The 12,691-nt window shown below is 43.2% G+C and overlaps 1 protein-coding gene across 8 annotated transcripts in view; it reads right to left on the bottom strand.

Moving 5' to 3' along the window:
- The window catches only part of LOC129172965 (MAP7 domain-containing protein 1-like), a 40,689-nt gene extending 28,308 nt beyond the window's left edge, over positions 1-12,381 (bottom strand). For 6 of the 8 annotated variants that reach the window (XM_054763304.1, XM_054763305.1, XM_054763303.1 and 3 more), the window contains exon 1: positions 12,010-12,381. In XM_054763304.1, coding sequence (XP_054619279.1) covers positions 12,010-12,076 — 67 coding nt within the window. In that variant the 5' untranslated portion in view covers positions 12,077-12,381. The remainder of the gene's footprint in view (positions 1-12,009) is intronic. The other 2 variants (XM_054763310.1, XM_054763309.1) reach the window with 1 other exon arrangement.
- Positions 12,382-12,691: the final 310 nt, after the last annotated feature.

The raw sequence follows: 12,691 nt of genomic DNA, 5'->3' as shown, positions 1-12,691 counted from the left end.
TCTAATAATGGTAATGATTGTCAAACAGGTTAAACAGGTTTTCTATGCTCTAACTATGAAAAACAATCTATTTATTAATATTGAAAACTACTTTGAGGATATTCACTAATTGTGGTCGGGTCTGCAACCAATTAACCGCGATAAACGAGGGATGGCTGTTTACGTCTTGTTTGCACAGCATGCACACATCCGCCTAAAAATAACACTAACACACAGGATGTGTTTGAGTGCTGCTCTGCACTTCCTGCGTGGATTACAAACACGGAAACGCGCTCAGGCAACAAAGTGTCCACGCCCTGGGGGGAGAAGAAGCGGAAGAACATTCCTGAGTCGCTGTGAGCAACAACAGTCGGGGACGTACGTGTCCAGTTCCAGTGTCGGGGGGGCGGCGTGTGTGACATTCCCTGAATATCACGTTTTATATCAATTGGTGCAATTCTCAAAAGCTGCCGTCCATGATAAACAACAACAGAGCCGAGGAGAAGGTCAGTGAGTTCGACATCAAGCATGCATGATGGAAAACAAACAAACAAATTGTTGTAAACACTAATTTGGAGGCCACATGGACGGCTAAAGCTTTCCAGCAAAATGCCGCACGAACCTTTGAACCCTGCAGCAGACCAACAGCTGTGTTTGCAATATACGCCAGGGTACAACGACAGGCAAGAAAAATGGGAACAGCTACTAATCACTGTCACAAAAGACGAAATGCTGCTTCTCTGTAACAGCAATAGGAGTGAAACAGGCCAATCACACGGGCGTCAGCAGCTGTTTTTGTGCAAACCTGCTGCTTCAGAACACTCACAATTAGACCCAATCATGTAGACACAAAAAGCGAATTAATAAAGTGAACAGCTGATATTGAAATAATAAATTATTATATCAAATATGTATTTTCGAAAGTAGTGGCAACAAAAAGGCAACGCAGCAAACTTGCCGACAGAAAACATACCCCCCCGACCCAGTTTTCCCATCTAAGAAGAAAACTACACTTCGAGATGCAGAGCCTTCGTCCTGACAGTCAACACTCACTGAGACATTAGGCTGACAAAATAAATACACACAGAACAGTGCTCACATCGCTAAAGAAATACAGCTCTTTAATACAGTTAAGAAGCCAGCATTTCGAGAAATGCTGCCAACGTTTGACAGACAGTACGAATTGCCTGTGAGTAAATACAAGTCACAAACGGCAATTCCACAACTTTACAACAGTGAAAGATGACATGTTGAATTAAATTTTTCATGATCAACTCTTTCACCGCCAAAGACGTCTATTGACGTCTTTTTTTCGGCGGGAGCTACAGATGAAAGTCTTATTCATCTTGTGTGTGAATTTCTGACTTGTAGGCAATGTATTTCTGTCCCAGTAGGGGGCAACAGCTCTCTTTTCCTCCAACCGGCAGCGACAGATTGTCTACGAAGAAGACGGATTGCGTGGTTGAGAGAGGAAAATGCCGAAACACATGCACAAATCAAGCGGAGACAACAAATACAGGCAGAGACGAGATGATGCAGGAGATTCGGTCTACGAGAATGAGATTATAGCATTACTTTGAAGAAAAGTACAGTGAAAAGATAGAAAAAATATATGACAATATATTATATACTTTATATGTATTATATATAATATATTGTATTCTATTATATATATTGTAATCTACTAATTTAATTTCTACTGCGTTATACTCTTCTGCACTCTGTGTTTATTCTAGCAGCCCCACTTCCACCCACCCAGACAAAGAGACTGTATCACTAGCAAAAGGGCTCACTCCATTCATGCCATTGTTCTATGGAAAAACACAGCGAGGTGCTGAAACCAATGCACAGAGTGAACCGTCTTCCTGCCTCTTTGCAGGCGAGACGAGGAAAACAGACACGCATACACATGGCAATATATTAAGGCCGGCAAAATTATCCAGTTCATTTTCATTTATTGTGCAACATTCATTATCGTCCCAGGCCTACTGCCCACGAGTCTTTTTTTTTTTTTTATGATAAATCTTGTCACGTTTGAATCTATTTAATCACGTTCTAATATATATTTATTTATTTTCGGACCTATTATCGTAACATGGGTGATCAACTTGGTCTCAAAATAATGTTGAAAATAATATCGTTTATCGTCAATAATATATGGACATATAAACATTTCAAAACGAACCTGAGTTGTTTTGTGACTCATTTAAATTAAAAAGGCTTTTTGGGCAGTCATATCTTTTTTCATTGTACTATTCTTAAAAATAATGTAAAAAAAAAAAAAAATCTCACCTCGTCTCGTCGACCAAATATGGCGCACTGTCTCGTCTGGTGAGCCGAGTGTCTCGTGACACCCCTACTTTTTAACCATACATTTTTAACTTATTTACCAAATATGAACTTATTTGAACCTTTTACACCAACTCACAAATCCCATGCAACCACTGTCTTTGACTCAAAGGCATGAAACTGCATCAACTGTCCATCCGGGACCTCCCATGACGAATGGCAGAAAAAACAGTTTCCACTGAGGAGCCTAATAATAACGATGATAATCATAATAAGAAAAGAACAGTGAGTCCTTTGAACATGGCGTGTGTGTGTACTTCTTTACTTACACATCGGCAATATGACATATTTTACATTCACTTAAACTGGTAGGGGCACACATCTCAGAGAGCACAATCTGAAAGAGCAAACAAACAAATGCGACGGTTCAGAGGAGGTGAAACGTCTGTAGGAAATCATGGTGATCACAAGGCTTCCACACGACAGCACTTGTGAGAGTCAAAGCGGCCTCTGTGAGAGGAAGAAGAAGGCAGGAAGTGACTCCTGTGAGAGGAGGGATCTCCAGATGCTTTTAAACAAAGAAGTAGGTTACCCAGTCACAAAGCCATAGCGCAGGATGTAGCGTGAATCATACATGAATCATTCGTTATTCACATTTTCCAGGTTCGCTTTTCACCAGCTCCGGGTTGATACTAAAAACGAGGCCAGAGGTGGCGCACCAAGAAGCTTACAGCAGCTGAGAAGAACGTTTTGAGGCGGACAAAATAGCTCTGGATCTGGCCTGAAGTCAGGGAGTTTCATTTCCTCAGCCATGACCTCATCGTGCGCTCATATACACAATGTAGCTATGGTGAGCAAGAATGTGACGTAAACAAAGGCAAATCTTCAGGATGTGTTCCTCTGTCAGCTAAAAATGGCAGAAATGTTTAAGTCGGTATTTTCCTTTGTATGACCAGAACCCATACCAGTCCGACTGCAGCAACCCGGACGCAAACTTAACAAGCTCCGGTGAGTATTTACGTCTTGGTGATAGAAAGTCAAGTCCAGACAACACAAGAGTCTCAACCACAGCTGACCCGCTCCCTCCCGACATTCTTGTTTTGGACTCATAAAGTAGGGCATAGCTCTGTGTGGCTGACTCATGTTGGCCTGACTGAGGTGAGGTGATGGACTAATCCCGGTGAAGGTCGTCTTTCAATCAATGCGGGCGGCCTGGTCACAGCAGAACATCCACACAACCTTGACTGCAGCACACGGCCATAACAGTAACAGTAAAAAGGGTCCAACACTTAAATCATTGCAGAAAACATGACCTGCTTAAAGGAGCCCTTTTGCATACGTTTAAAATATTGTACTCTTGTTCTACATGATGTGGGAGTGCCATATCATGTGGTCACTGCTAAACTGGGAGAACTCCAGGCTATCCGCAAACTCTTTTGAATTTCTCACGTCGCAACTTTAGGAAGCCCGTGTATGGCGACCACTTACAATCGGCGACAACTCCATCCCGAAAATGGCAGCCAGAAAGTGTTTTTTTTTTTTTTTTTTTACGTAAGAATTGTGCATCTAAACCAGGGCTGCGACTACCGATTATTTTCTTAGTCGATGAATCTGAAGCTTGTTGTTTCGAGTGACACGAACCAAACACAGTTAGCGGTTTGGTCCGCAGCGTATCGGAAAAGAGGCAAAAATTCGATCACTGTTTCCCGTGTGACCATCCTGTTTTGCCTGAAACAAAAATATAATACGTCTGCTTTCAGTGATGACTAAGGAAATAAAAAAGTATTCACATTTGGGAGGCTAAAATCAGAGGATATTTATACTTATATACTTATATTTAAACGATTGAATAAATGAGTTGTTGAGCAGTTAATTGCTGCAGCTCTAATCTAAACCGCAGTAAGGCAGGAGTGGGAGGTCGTTTGTTTACGGGGGCGCTAAAGACCTACCTCACGGTTACCGCTCCTCTGCTCTCGCCACATCATAGACGGCGGTTTTGAGAAGAAAGCACAGTTCGACGCCGGATTCACCGTTATTCATCCACTTATATTCAACAGCCGATTCTTCCTTAGTGTTTGCTCATAACCATGAGCACGTAAGCGGTTGAGGGGGGCGTGTCTCATTGCAGCTCTGAGCCGTGCCAACGCAACTGTTGGGGAATCCGAGCACGTCGGCCAAGAGGAGACTGACCCTGTGCATGGAGTGTTTTATTAGTGCCCCGGTGGCATCCAATATCATTTTAAAAGCCAATAAAATGAGCAGGATAGGGCCCCTTTAAAGCATATCCAATCTGGATGATAAAAGGTTCCATACCTACAGGTAGAACCTGACAACAAATTGTTGGTAAATACTCGTGGTGTCTGAGAATAGTCAACGATTTGATTCAAGCAGTCTGATTCTCATCATCGAATCACATTAAAAATGTCTTTGGACCATTCTGACTTCTAAATAGACTATTTTGATACAGAAACAGCCTAGTTGGTGTTAGTGAAGCACGAAAAATGACGTGTGTTTTTAAACAGAAGACCTACACTTAACACGCATTTATAAAAATCACCCGCTTTCGGTGGCACGATCCAGTGGCGCTGAGGTGAGCGGACTTCTTGGCTCATGAAGGCTACTAAAAAAAACATCCAAAGTGTGGAAGTATTTTGAAAAGGTGAGAGATGACTCCAGGAAGTGAACAGCGTATCATTTCAAACAGGTAAGGTTGTTACGCCTTTAATGCAAGAAATGAGGCTACTAAGTGGCAGTTTGGACAATTTGTTGTTATTCAAGCCGCGTTCTTCCTATTCCATGTGCACTTTTCCGATGTGTGCCAACAGCGACCGTGTTTCCGTTTAGTTCGTCTCGCTTTCGGTGTTACTGAAATAAATGACGGTACTGTTGCTGCACACCTACCACGCTTATTTTTATCTGAGTGTTTTCTTAGAGGTGGACAAAGTCGCAAATGAGATCTCATTATTCGCCAGTAGCTCGGCTCTTTTAAAAAAAAAAACAACAACAACAACAGCGGACAAAAATCGAACGAACCAGAGTATGGAAATCCTTATTTGAAGACAGCTCTGGTCAATACACAGTGGAGTGCAGCATCACTGGTGAGCACAAATGTAATCAATTGTACTGCTGCGGCATGACAAGCCGCACTCGGACTGGTTCTAACGGCTCAAAACAACCACCAGGGAGGTGCAGAAGCAACACATTTGGAAGCAAGTGTGTGCATATGTGATTTTGTGGTCTCCACCCACTACGTTCTAATATTAGAACCTGCAGGTCCTGGTGCCTGAAATGATGCCTGCTGGGTGGCGTGTGAGTGATTGTCAAACGGACAATCAAGGTTGCACACACACACACACACACACACACACACACACACACACACACTCTCTCTCTGTGTGTGTCTGTCAAGGCCAAAGCAGGAGAGTGGTGCTGCATCTGTTAGTGATTCCCCTGAGGTCAGAGCAGCACATCAACACAAGCATGCAGTGTATTTGCTGCACAGCCACACAGACAGACTTAAGGCTGGGTTATACTTTCCGCTCAAAAGAGCCGCGCGTAAAAGAGCCGCTCGGAAATCCGCGTGTGGCTTTACACTCCGTGAGGCGTCTGCTCCCAAACTGCAGGGGGCGGTGTGTCGAAAACACGCGTCTGCCACGCTACCAAACCAGAGCGGAAGACGTTTGCCATTGTTTACTTGACTTCCAACATGGCGACACTTGCGCGTCTACGTCTTGAAGAAGAGGAATTGTGTTTATTTGTATTTATTTGCTGCTGCGACTGAAAAGGAAGAGAAGGTGGTCCACATGGACTTGTACCCCAGCAGGAGAATGTGCTTAGAAAAGGCAAAAGAAAACAAAAACCCAAACAACTTGACTTAAAAACACAGCTTGTTTCCATTTTTTAACTACTGTGCGTCAGGGTGGGCTGCGTCATATAACTGCGGGTATTTCTGTACTTCACCTGCGAGGATCTCCTGCTCCTGCCATTTTTTTCCGCATGTCTCCGTAATTAGAAAAATTTGGGCGCGGAGGGGGAATTTTCCGCATGAAAAGGGCCGCTCGAGGGGGAGTGGGTGTGAAAATGGACCTCACGGATGCGGAAAGCATAAAAACAGGCTTTCCAAGAATACAACGGAGCCTCTACATGGCTAAAGCTATTAATACTTGACCAAGGTCACCCTCAAAAAAATCAAACAAAAGTCTGTTTTACGCCAAAACGAGTCAGAAAGCCCGTCTTCCATTCCCCATCAGGATTTCATTTGTCTAATATCCAATTTCACAAGAGTACACGTGTCTGTCGCGACACCAAGCTTGTTGTTTTCGTAAGCCAAATCAAGGCTTGCACCTCCTCAGAAAAATAGTCATTTAGTTTTCGTCGCCACTGAGCGCCACACTAAAACGTATGCATTTGTTGCTGCAATGGCTAATCTCGCCAGTGTGATGTGACAGGTCTATTTGGGACTAAACTCCGCCTCACACAGGCAATAATCCTCCAAACAGGATTAATAACATCAATGCCGATTCATACATTTTTGAGGAGGGCAACATGAGTAATCTGTGCATAAGCCCACAGGAAGCGCTGTCATTCTCCCCCCCCATATACTCTGCAGCAGAAAGGCCTTCCTCTCATTTTCCCGCACAGGCGTCGTGGCTGTGATTTATAGCATCTGCGCTGGGCTTCGCTGACGTGGAGCGTGCACTCCTCCTTTTCTTCGTCTGCGTCCTACAAACACAACAGCTTCCAGCTTCTCAGAGTCATCCGAGCCGACCCATTCCACTCCCCAGAACACTTTTCCCTCCTACCCAGACAGAGCTGTGAATTCCATCGAACTCTATCACCGATATTCTGTGCACAGATACATGCTAAACGCTTTGTATTATCATGTGTAATAATAATAACGACTCTTTCCCAATCAAGACAAACTCCACCTACAAAACATTTGGAGCTTAGTGGGCTCATTCTGTTCCCCTAACGCAGGGGCGTCAAACTCGTTGTCACCGTGGGCCACATCGCAGTTATGGTTATCCTCAGAGGGCCACTTTTTATCAATCGATTTTAGAAATTTGTTAATAATTCATTATTACATGAATTAATAACTAATAAAGTCTTTTTCAATTGGACTTGACAACAAAAAAAATTGGGTTTTCTCTCAATATTTACAACAAATACGTTTAGCAAGAAAGATTGTCTTTTGGTTTTTTGTTAGTAATATTAATTTGGTTTTTACTTTAATATATCATTGTTTTATTCATAGTAAACATAACGGTAAATGTTAATTTAATTATTGTAAAAATATATTTTAAATATTACATTTTTTATATTATTGTAAAAATATTTTTAAGTCAAACAAAGAAAAATAACGCATAAAAAAGTAAAGACAAAATTACTATTAATAACAAAATAATAATATATATACAAATTTTTTTTAAATAATATTAAAAGAAGCGTCCTTTTGACATGCATTGTTTCGAGGCTTTCCCGGGCCACATAAAATGATATGGCGGGCCAAATCCGGCCCCCGGGCCTTGAGTTTGACACCTGTGCCCTAAGTGGTGTGCAAAATGGGGCCCAGGGGCCATCCTGCTGATAGGCCCTCAGCATAAATGATGTCTATTTTCATTTCCTGTACAGTATCAGTATCCAGCCGCGGTGAGTGAGACGCCTTCCCTCGCGGCGTCTCACCCGCCGCTGCGTGCCGTGGCACACTTATTGAATGGACACTGAAACCTGCCAGTGTTCGGGGACCAAAATAAAGTCATTAATTCATTTATGAGGGTGCGTACGTAACCACAAAACTCAATTAAAAGCGGCTGTGTTCATGTGATGAGGCGTTCAAGCGTACTGCGCAACTTGGGAGTGTGGCTTTCAGACATTAACCAATCAGAGGACGGAAACATGCTGATGTTACTGTACGCCTGCGAACGGCGAGGTCAATCTGAAATCGGATTGCTTAAACAAACAGCCCCGTTGCTAATAGCGTTGGGACATGGGCCAGCACTACTGATGCTGAAGGCCCTGGGCGTATTCGATTGACATGGCAACACATAGAAGCTGAAATCTGACATACACATACACGCGTCGGAAGCAGTGCAGCCAAGAGACATGCTACTAAATGAACATAATAGACTGTTGGGAATAAAATGAACACAATTTCACGGAACAAACACTTTATTCATTTAAGTTGATGGTGTTTAGGCCAACAGAAAAGGCCTTGCTGGCCCCGACTGCCCACCACTGTCTTTAACGTACAAAATTGATCATTTTGGTCCCTTACTGTTTCTGCGTGCCTCGGTGGAAAAAGTATGGACACCCCTGCCCAAAACATTTGGGTAGTAAAAGCCTTTAAGCTTGAGGAATCGTTAAAAAAGGCTGCCTTTGTTTGAACAATTCTACTTCGCATTTTTCTGTTTTTGACGGTAGTTCTGCGTCACTTTAAAACAGAACACAAACAGCAATGAAAACGCTAAAGAGAGAGGCAAAAAGCTAAGTTTAATCTACTTCCACAGCGAGGAGTCAATCGCTTTTGCTAACAATTTGCTAGCATCAACAGGCAAGCTGTACTGTAACTTGAACTATGCGGGCGTTTAGACAAAAAGGACACGTCACACAGCCGGATGGCGCTAAACAGCATTAATCAATGACTGGCCTATACGGTTTCGCTGCCTTCACGGCAACATTTTTGACCAAAACTGAGGGATTTATGTCAGGCTAAACAATTAACACCACTCCAGAAAGAAATTGAAAAATGTATGTCAACTGTTAGCGTGGAGCCTCAAATCCAGCACAAAACTCTCATCTGATTTGTGATTGAAGGCACAGAACAGTCGCTTCTACCTGGAAACGTCACTATTTCCTGATACTTTGTACTCTTGAGGAAAGCGACACCTCATACCGTCTGAACTTAATCTTCCAAGGGGGCTAATGTCAGCTGGTGTTCTCAGACCGGCAGTGATTTTGACCGTGAGCCAAGAACATTACGTCATCCTAGCTCGGAAGCAAGCCGGACAAAAGGGAGTGAGTGGAAGTCTTATGATTACTTTCACAGTGGAGCATTTGACTGAAAACTGAGATCCTGACTGCAAGGCAACACGACCGGAAAGGACAAATATCAGGAAAGAGAACTGGAATATCCCCAAGTCCAAATATTCTTACCTGCACACACAAAAACCAGGGGAATGAACAAGTCCGGGCCTGGAGAGACCAATGCTGATAACTTCCTGCTTCTCAAGACCGATACCAATATCCCATTTTTTATATCTGTTATTTTTTTTCATTGAGATTTAACTGTACACCTGGAGGTACGCACGACTCAGACGAACTGTACCTGTAGATTTGGCCTTACTAAATATCGTGACATCACTATTATTAGCAAACGTTTTTGAAAAAATAGTGGCAGCTCAGAAGTGCAAACTGTGGTTCCAAGGGCTTATTAGCCGAAAAAAGCTGGTAGGGCTGGTCAGGGATCACTTTTGCCCTCAGGTTGTCTCCGGCAAACTTTTTTGCTCTGGGCATCGGAGTGATGCTGGCGTTTCGGGTGGCTGATTTGATGTGTTTGATGTTTTTTTTCCCTCTCATTTGCAGGGAGAACGTTTGCAGGGCATTTGGCGAAATGTCTTCCTCTGAAACGCCGAGACGTCCCACATGTTCGACGCCGTGTTTGTTTCCAAGTGAGCTCAGGGAAGGTTATGACAGGCCGTTTGCAGCGCAGCACAGAATAGGAGCGCTCGATTTGCTCACGCTACCCCACCTTATCTGGGCTATTTTTTAATGCGAGCGAATTAATGGTATGAAGTCAGAATTATATTATTATCGTGCAATGAAACAGGATCCACACCAGTTCCATACTTTGGTCTGTAACAGTACTTGACCAATCCTCAAGACAAGTCCTAAGGCTGACCTACAGCTAACCAGACTCCGTGTTCAACTAAAAGAAAGAAGAACTCCATCTCAGCCATTTTACTACTGTGGGTCAGATGTGGACTGCTTGCCCGGGACAGATGAGGTCACGGGAGGTGAGATAAAACTGTGGAGGGCCTGGTATCAGGGATTGGGATGGTCTCCTCTGTGAGCATTTTGGGATTATGATTGCCTTTCAGAGCTCCACATGCACACCAGTGTGTAAAAAGCAAACAAACCCTGGCCCGGGATCCTCTTCTTTTGTCTTCCTTTTTCTATTTTTACAAGCCTGAGACTGGCAGAGAGGAGACACCACAGACAAAGAATGCTTCTGTTTACCCAGCGCCCCTGCCTTTTTCGGTGCGTCACATTCCTGATAACGTCACATGCTGGCGCGCTCGGTAGAAGGGCCCGCAACCGACAGTCTTCGTGTTCGATGGCATCAGTATAACAACGGCTGCGTGGTTAGCACTGTTGTTTACTAACAACTAAGGCTTTACTGTGTAGTTTACACGGTCTCCCAACAAAATGTTCCCTCACAGTTCAAAAGGAGACTGAGGGCAGCAATAAAACGGGCCACTGCAGCAAAAAGGAGACTGTGGAGTAACTGGATATGTTCATTTTTTGTCATTTCTGTATGTTTATTGAGGATGACTCTGCTCCATCAATTGGAAACCAGCAGTGGGTTGTACGGTGCTAGCTTCAAACACTTGGAAACCCGGCTAAGGTACTAGTACTGGAAATAGCAACTTAGCAGCTGTTTTTGCCAATGGAAATGCATCAGTCGTAAGCAGAGTGAGTACCAAGTGCAGTAATCCCTCGTTTATCGCGGCCAATTGGTTCCAGACCCAAACGCGGTAAGTACGTTTCCGCAAAGTAGAATTCCTTATTTCTAAATTGAATATTTTCGTAAAGAGCAGAGAAACCCTGTTTCCAACCTTCTAATTATGCTTTTTAACGTCCCTCTAGACAGTTCGCATTGGGAGAGTTCCTCATTGTTTTTCTACTTCCTGCTCTGTTCAGTACAGTGACCGCCGTAGAATACCACATGTAATGACGTCGCTGAATGCGTCTCCTGAATGCCTTGCTTTACTTCAGTTTGTCATTTTTATGCTAGAAAATGCTTAATTTGGGCAGAAAAATACATAAAAACGTGCTTAAATGTGCATATTTTGGGACTAAAAAAAGGCCATATTCAACTGAAGTAGGATAGGCTCCAGCACCGCGCTTCACGTGATAGAAAATGCATCAATGAGTGTATTCTGTTTTCAACCACACTCATAAATAATCAAGCAAAAGGCTTAAAAATGTAGATGCTTTAAGGACACCCCCTTGCAATGCCTCTCCCTAATGTTCCTCTGAGGACCAAGCATAAACACCCACGTTTGCAGGGATGAAGATGCTACATGTCTATATAGAAAGGAGGGAGGGGGCAGGGATGACAGGGACACCTTCCATGAAGATAGACAGGTCATGGAAAGATGAAGGGTGGATGTTTGTCTCAATCTAGCCATCGGCATCAAGAGGCTGGGGGTAGAGAAAGGGGGTTTTGTATGTTAGCATCTTTGCAGACACTGCATTTGGGTATAGAAATGTTTTTGCAGAGATGTGCTGTGTCTGCATTACTAATGAAGACCAGTGCTCGGTGCAGCATTGCCACTGACTCTACTCTACTGGTAGCAAGGGAATAAACCAAAATGGGCTTTCCAAGCTTTTGCCACCACCCTGACACGACATAAATAGACATGTATTTAATATATATATGCAAGAGAATGTTGAACGAATCATTTTCACCTCATTTTTCCCACGTCTCCAGCGTGACCTATATTAATGCAGCATACTCACATTTGTCTGTCAGTGTTAGTTTCTCCTCAAAACGATGTCCAAGCTCCTTATAATCCATTGTTTCCATTCACGCGGATTGCAGGGATTTTCCGGTTGCTGTCATTCCTCACAAGTGTCCCAAGTACAGGAGCTGAAACTCCCGGTGCAGATCAGCCAAACACGCCCTTTATAAAAAAAAAAAATTCCAACCGGAATAGAAGGCGACACAAAAGCACTACAAGTAGTTCAATACCCCGCTGAAAGCGACAATGAAATGTTAAACTATGAGTGCTTTGCTAATATTATTCAATGACACTAAGAGGGCGAATGTGTCTTCTGTAGAAAACACAGCGAGAATAAACCTTTCAGTAGTTCGTACCGCAAAAAAACGTCAAGACATTCATTACAAAGCAACTTCCGGTTGTGTTTTCAACACAAAATGTGTAACTTGCTGCATATTTTCACAATAGCGTAAAACATCTTGGTTGGTTAATATGAGTGGCAGTTGGAAAATCATTGAAAACATTCTAACGTTGTATTATGCGCACTTGTTAACGCGTTAGATAGTTACCATGTATTTTCTTGTGGTGGCAAGACGTAGTTTCCGGTAGTCGTCCTTTTAGCCCAGTGAGGAACTTGACGCCGTTGCTAGTTGAGAAAACCGCATGCCGGAAAACTGGACTTTACCATGTACTCCGACAAC

The sequence above is a fragment of the Dunckerocampus dactyliophorus genome, chromosome 20 (genome assembly GCF_027744805.1).
Source record: "Dunckerocampus dactyliophorus isolate RoL2022-P2 chromosome 20, RoL_Ddac_1.1, whole genome shotgun sequence".
Taxonomy (NCBI): domain Eukaryota; kingdom Metazoa; phylum Chordata; class Actinopteri; order Syngnathiformes; family Syngnathidae; genus Dunckerocampus; species Dunckerocampus dactyliophorus.
The sequence above is the reverse complement of the archived record's forward strand: the minus strand, read 5'-3'. Positions and strand labels throughout refer to the sequence as shown.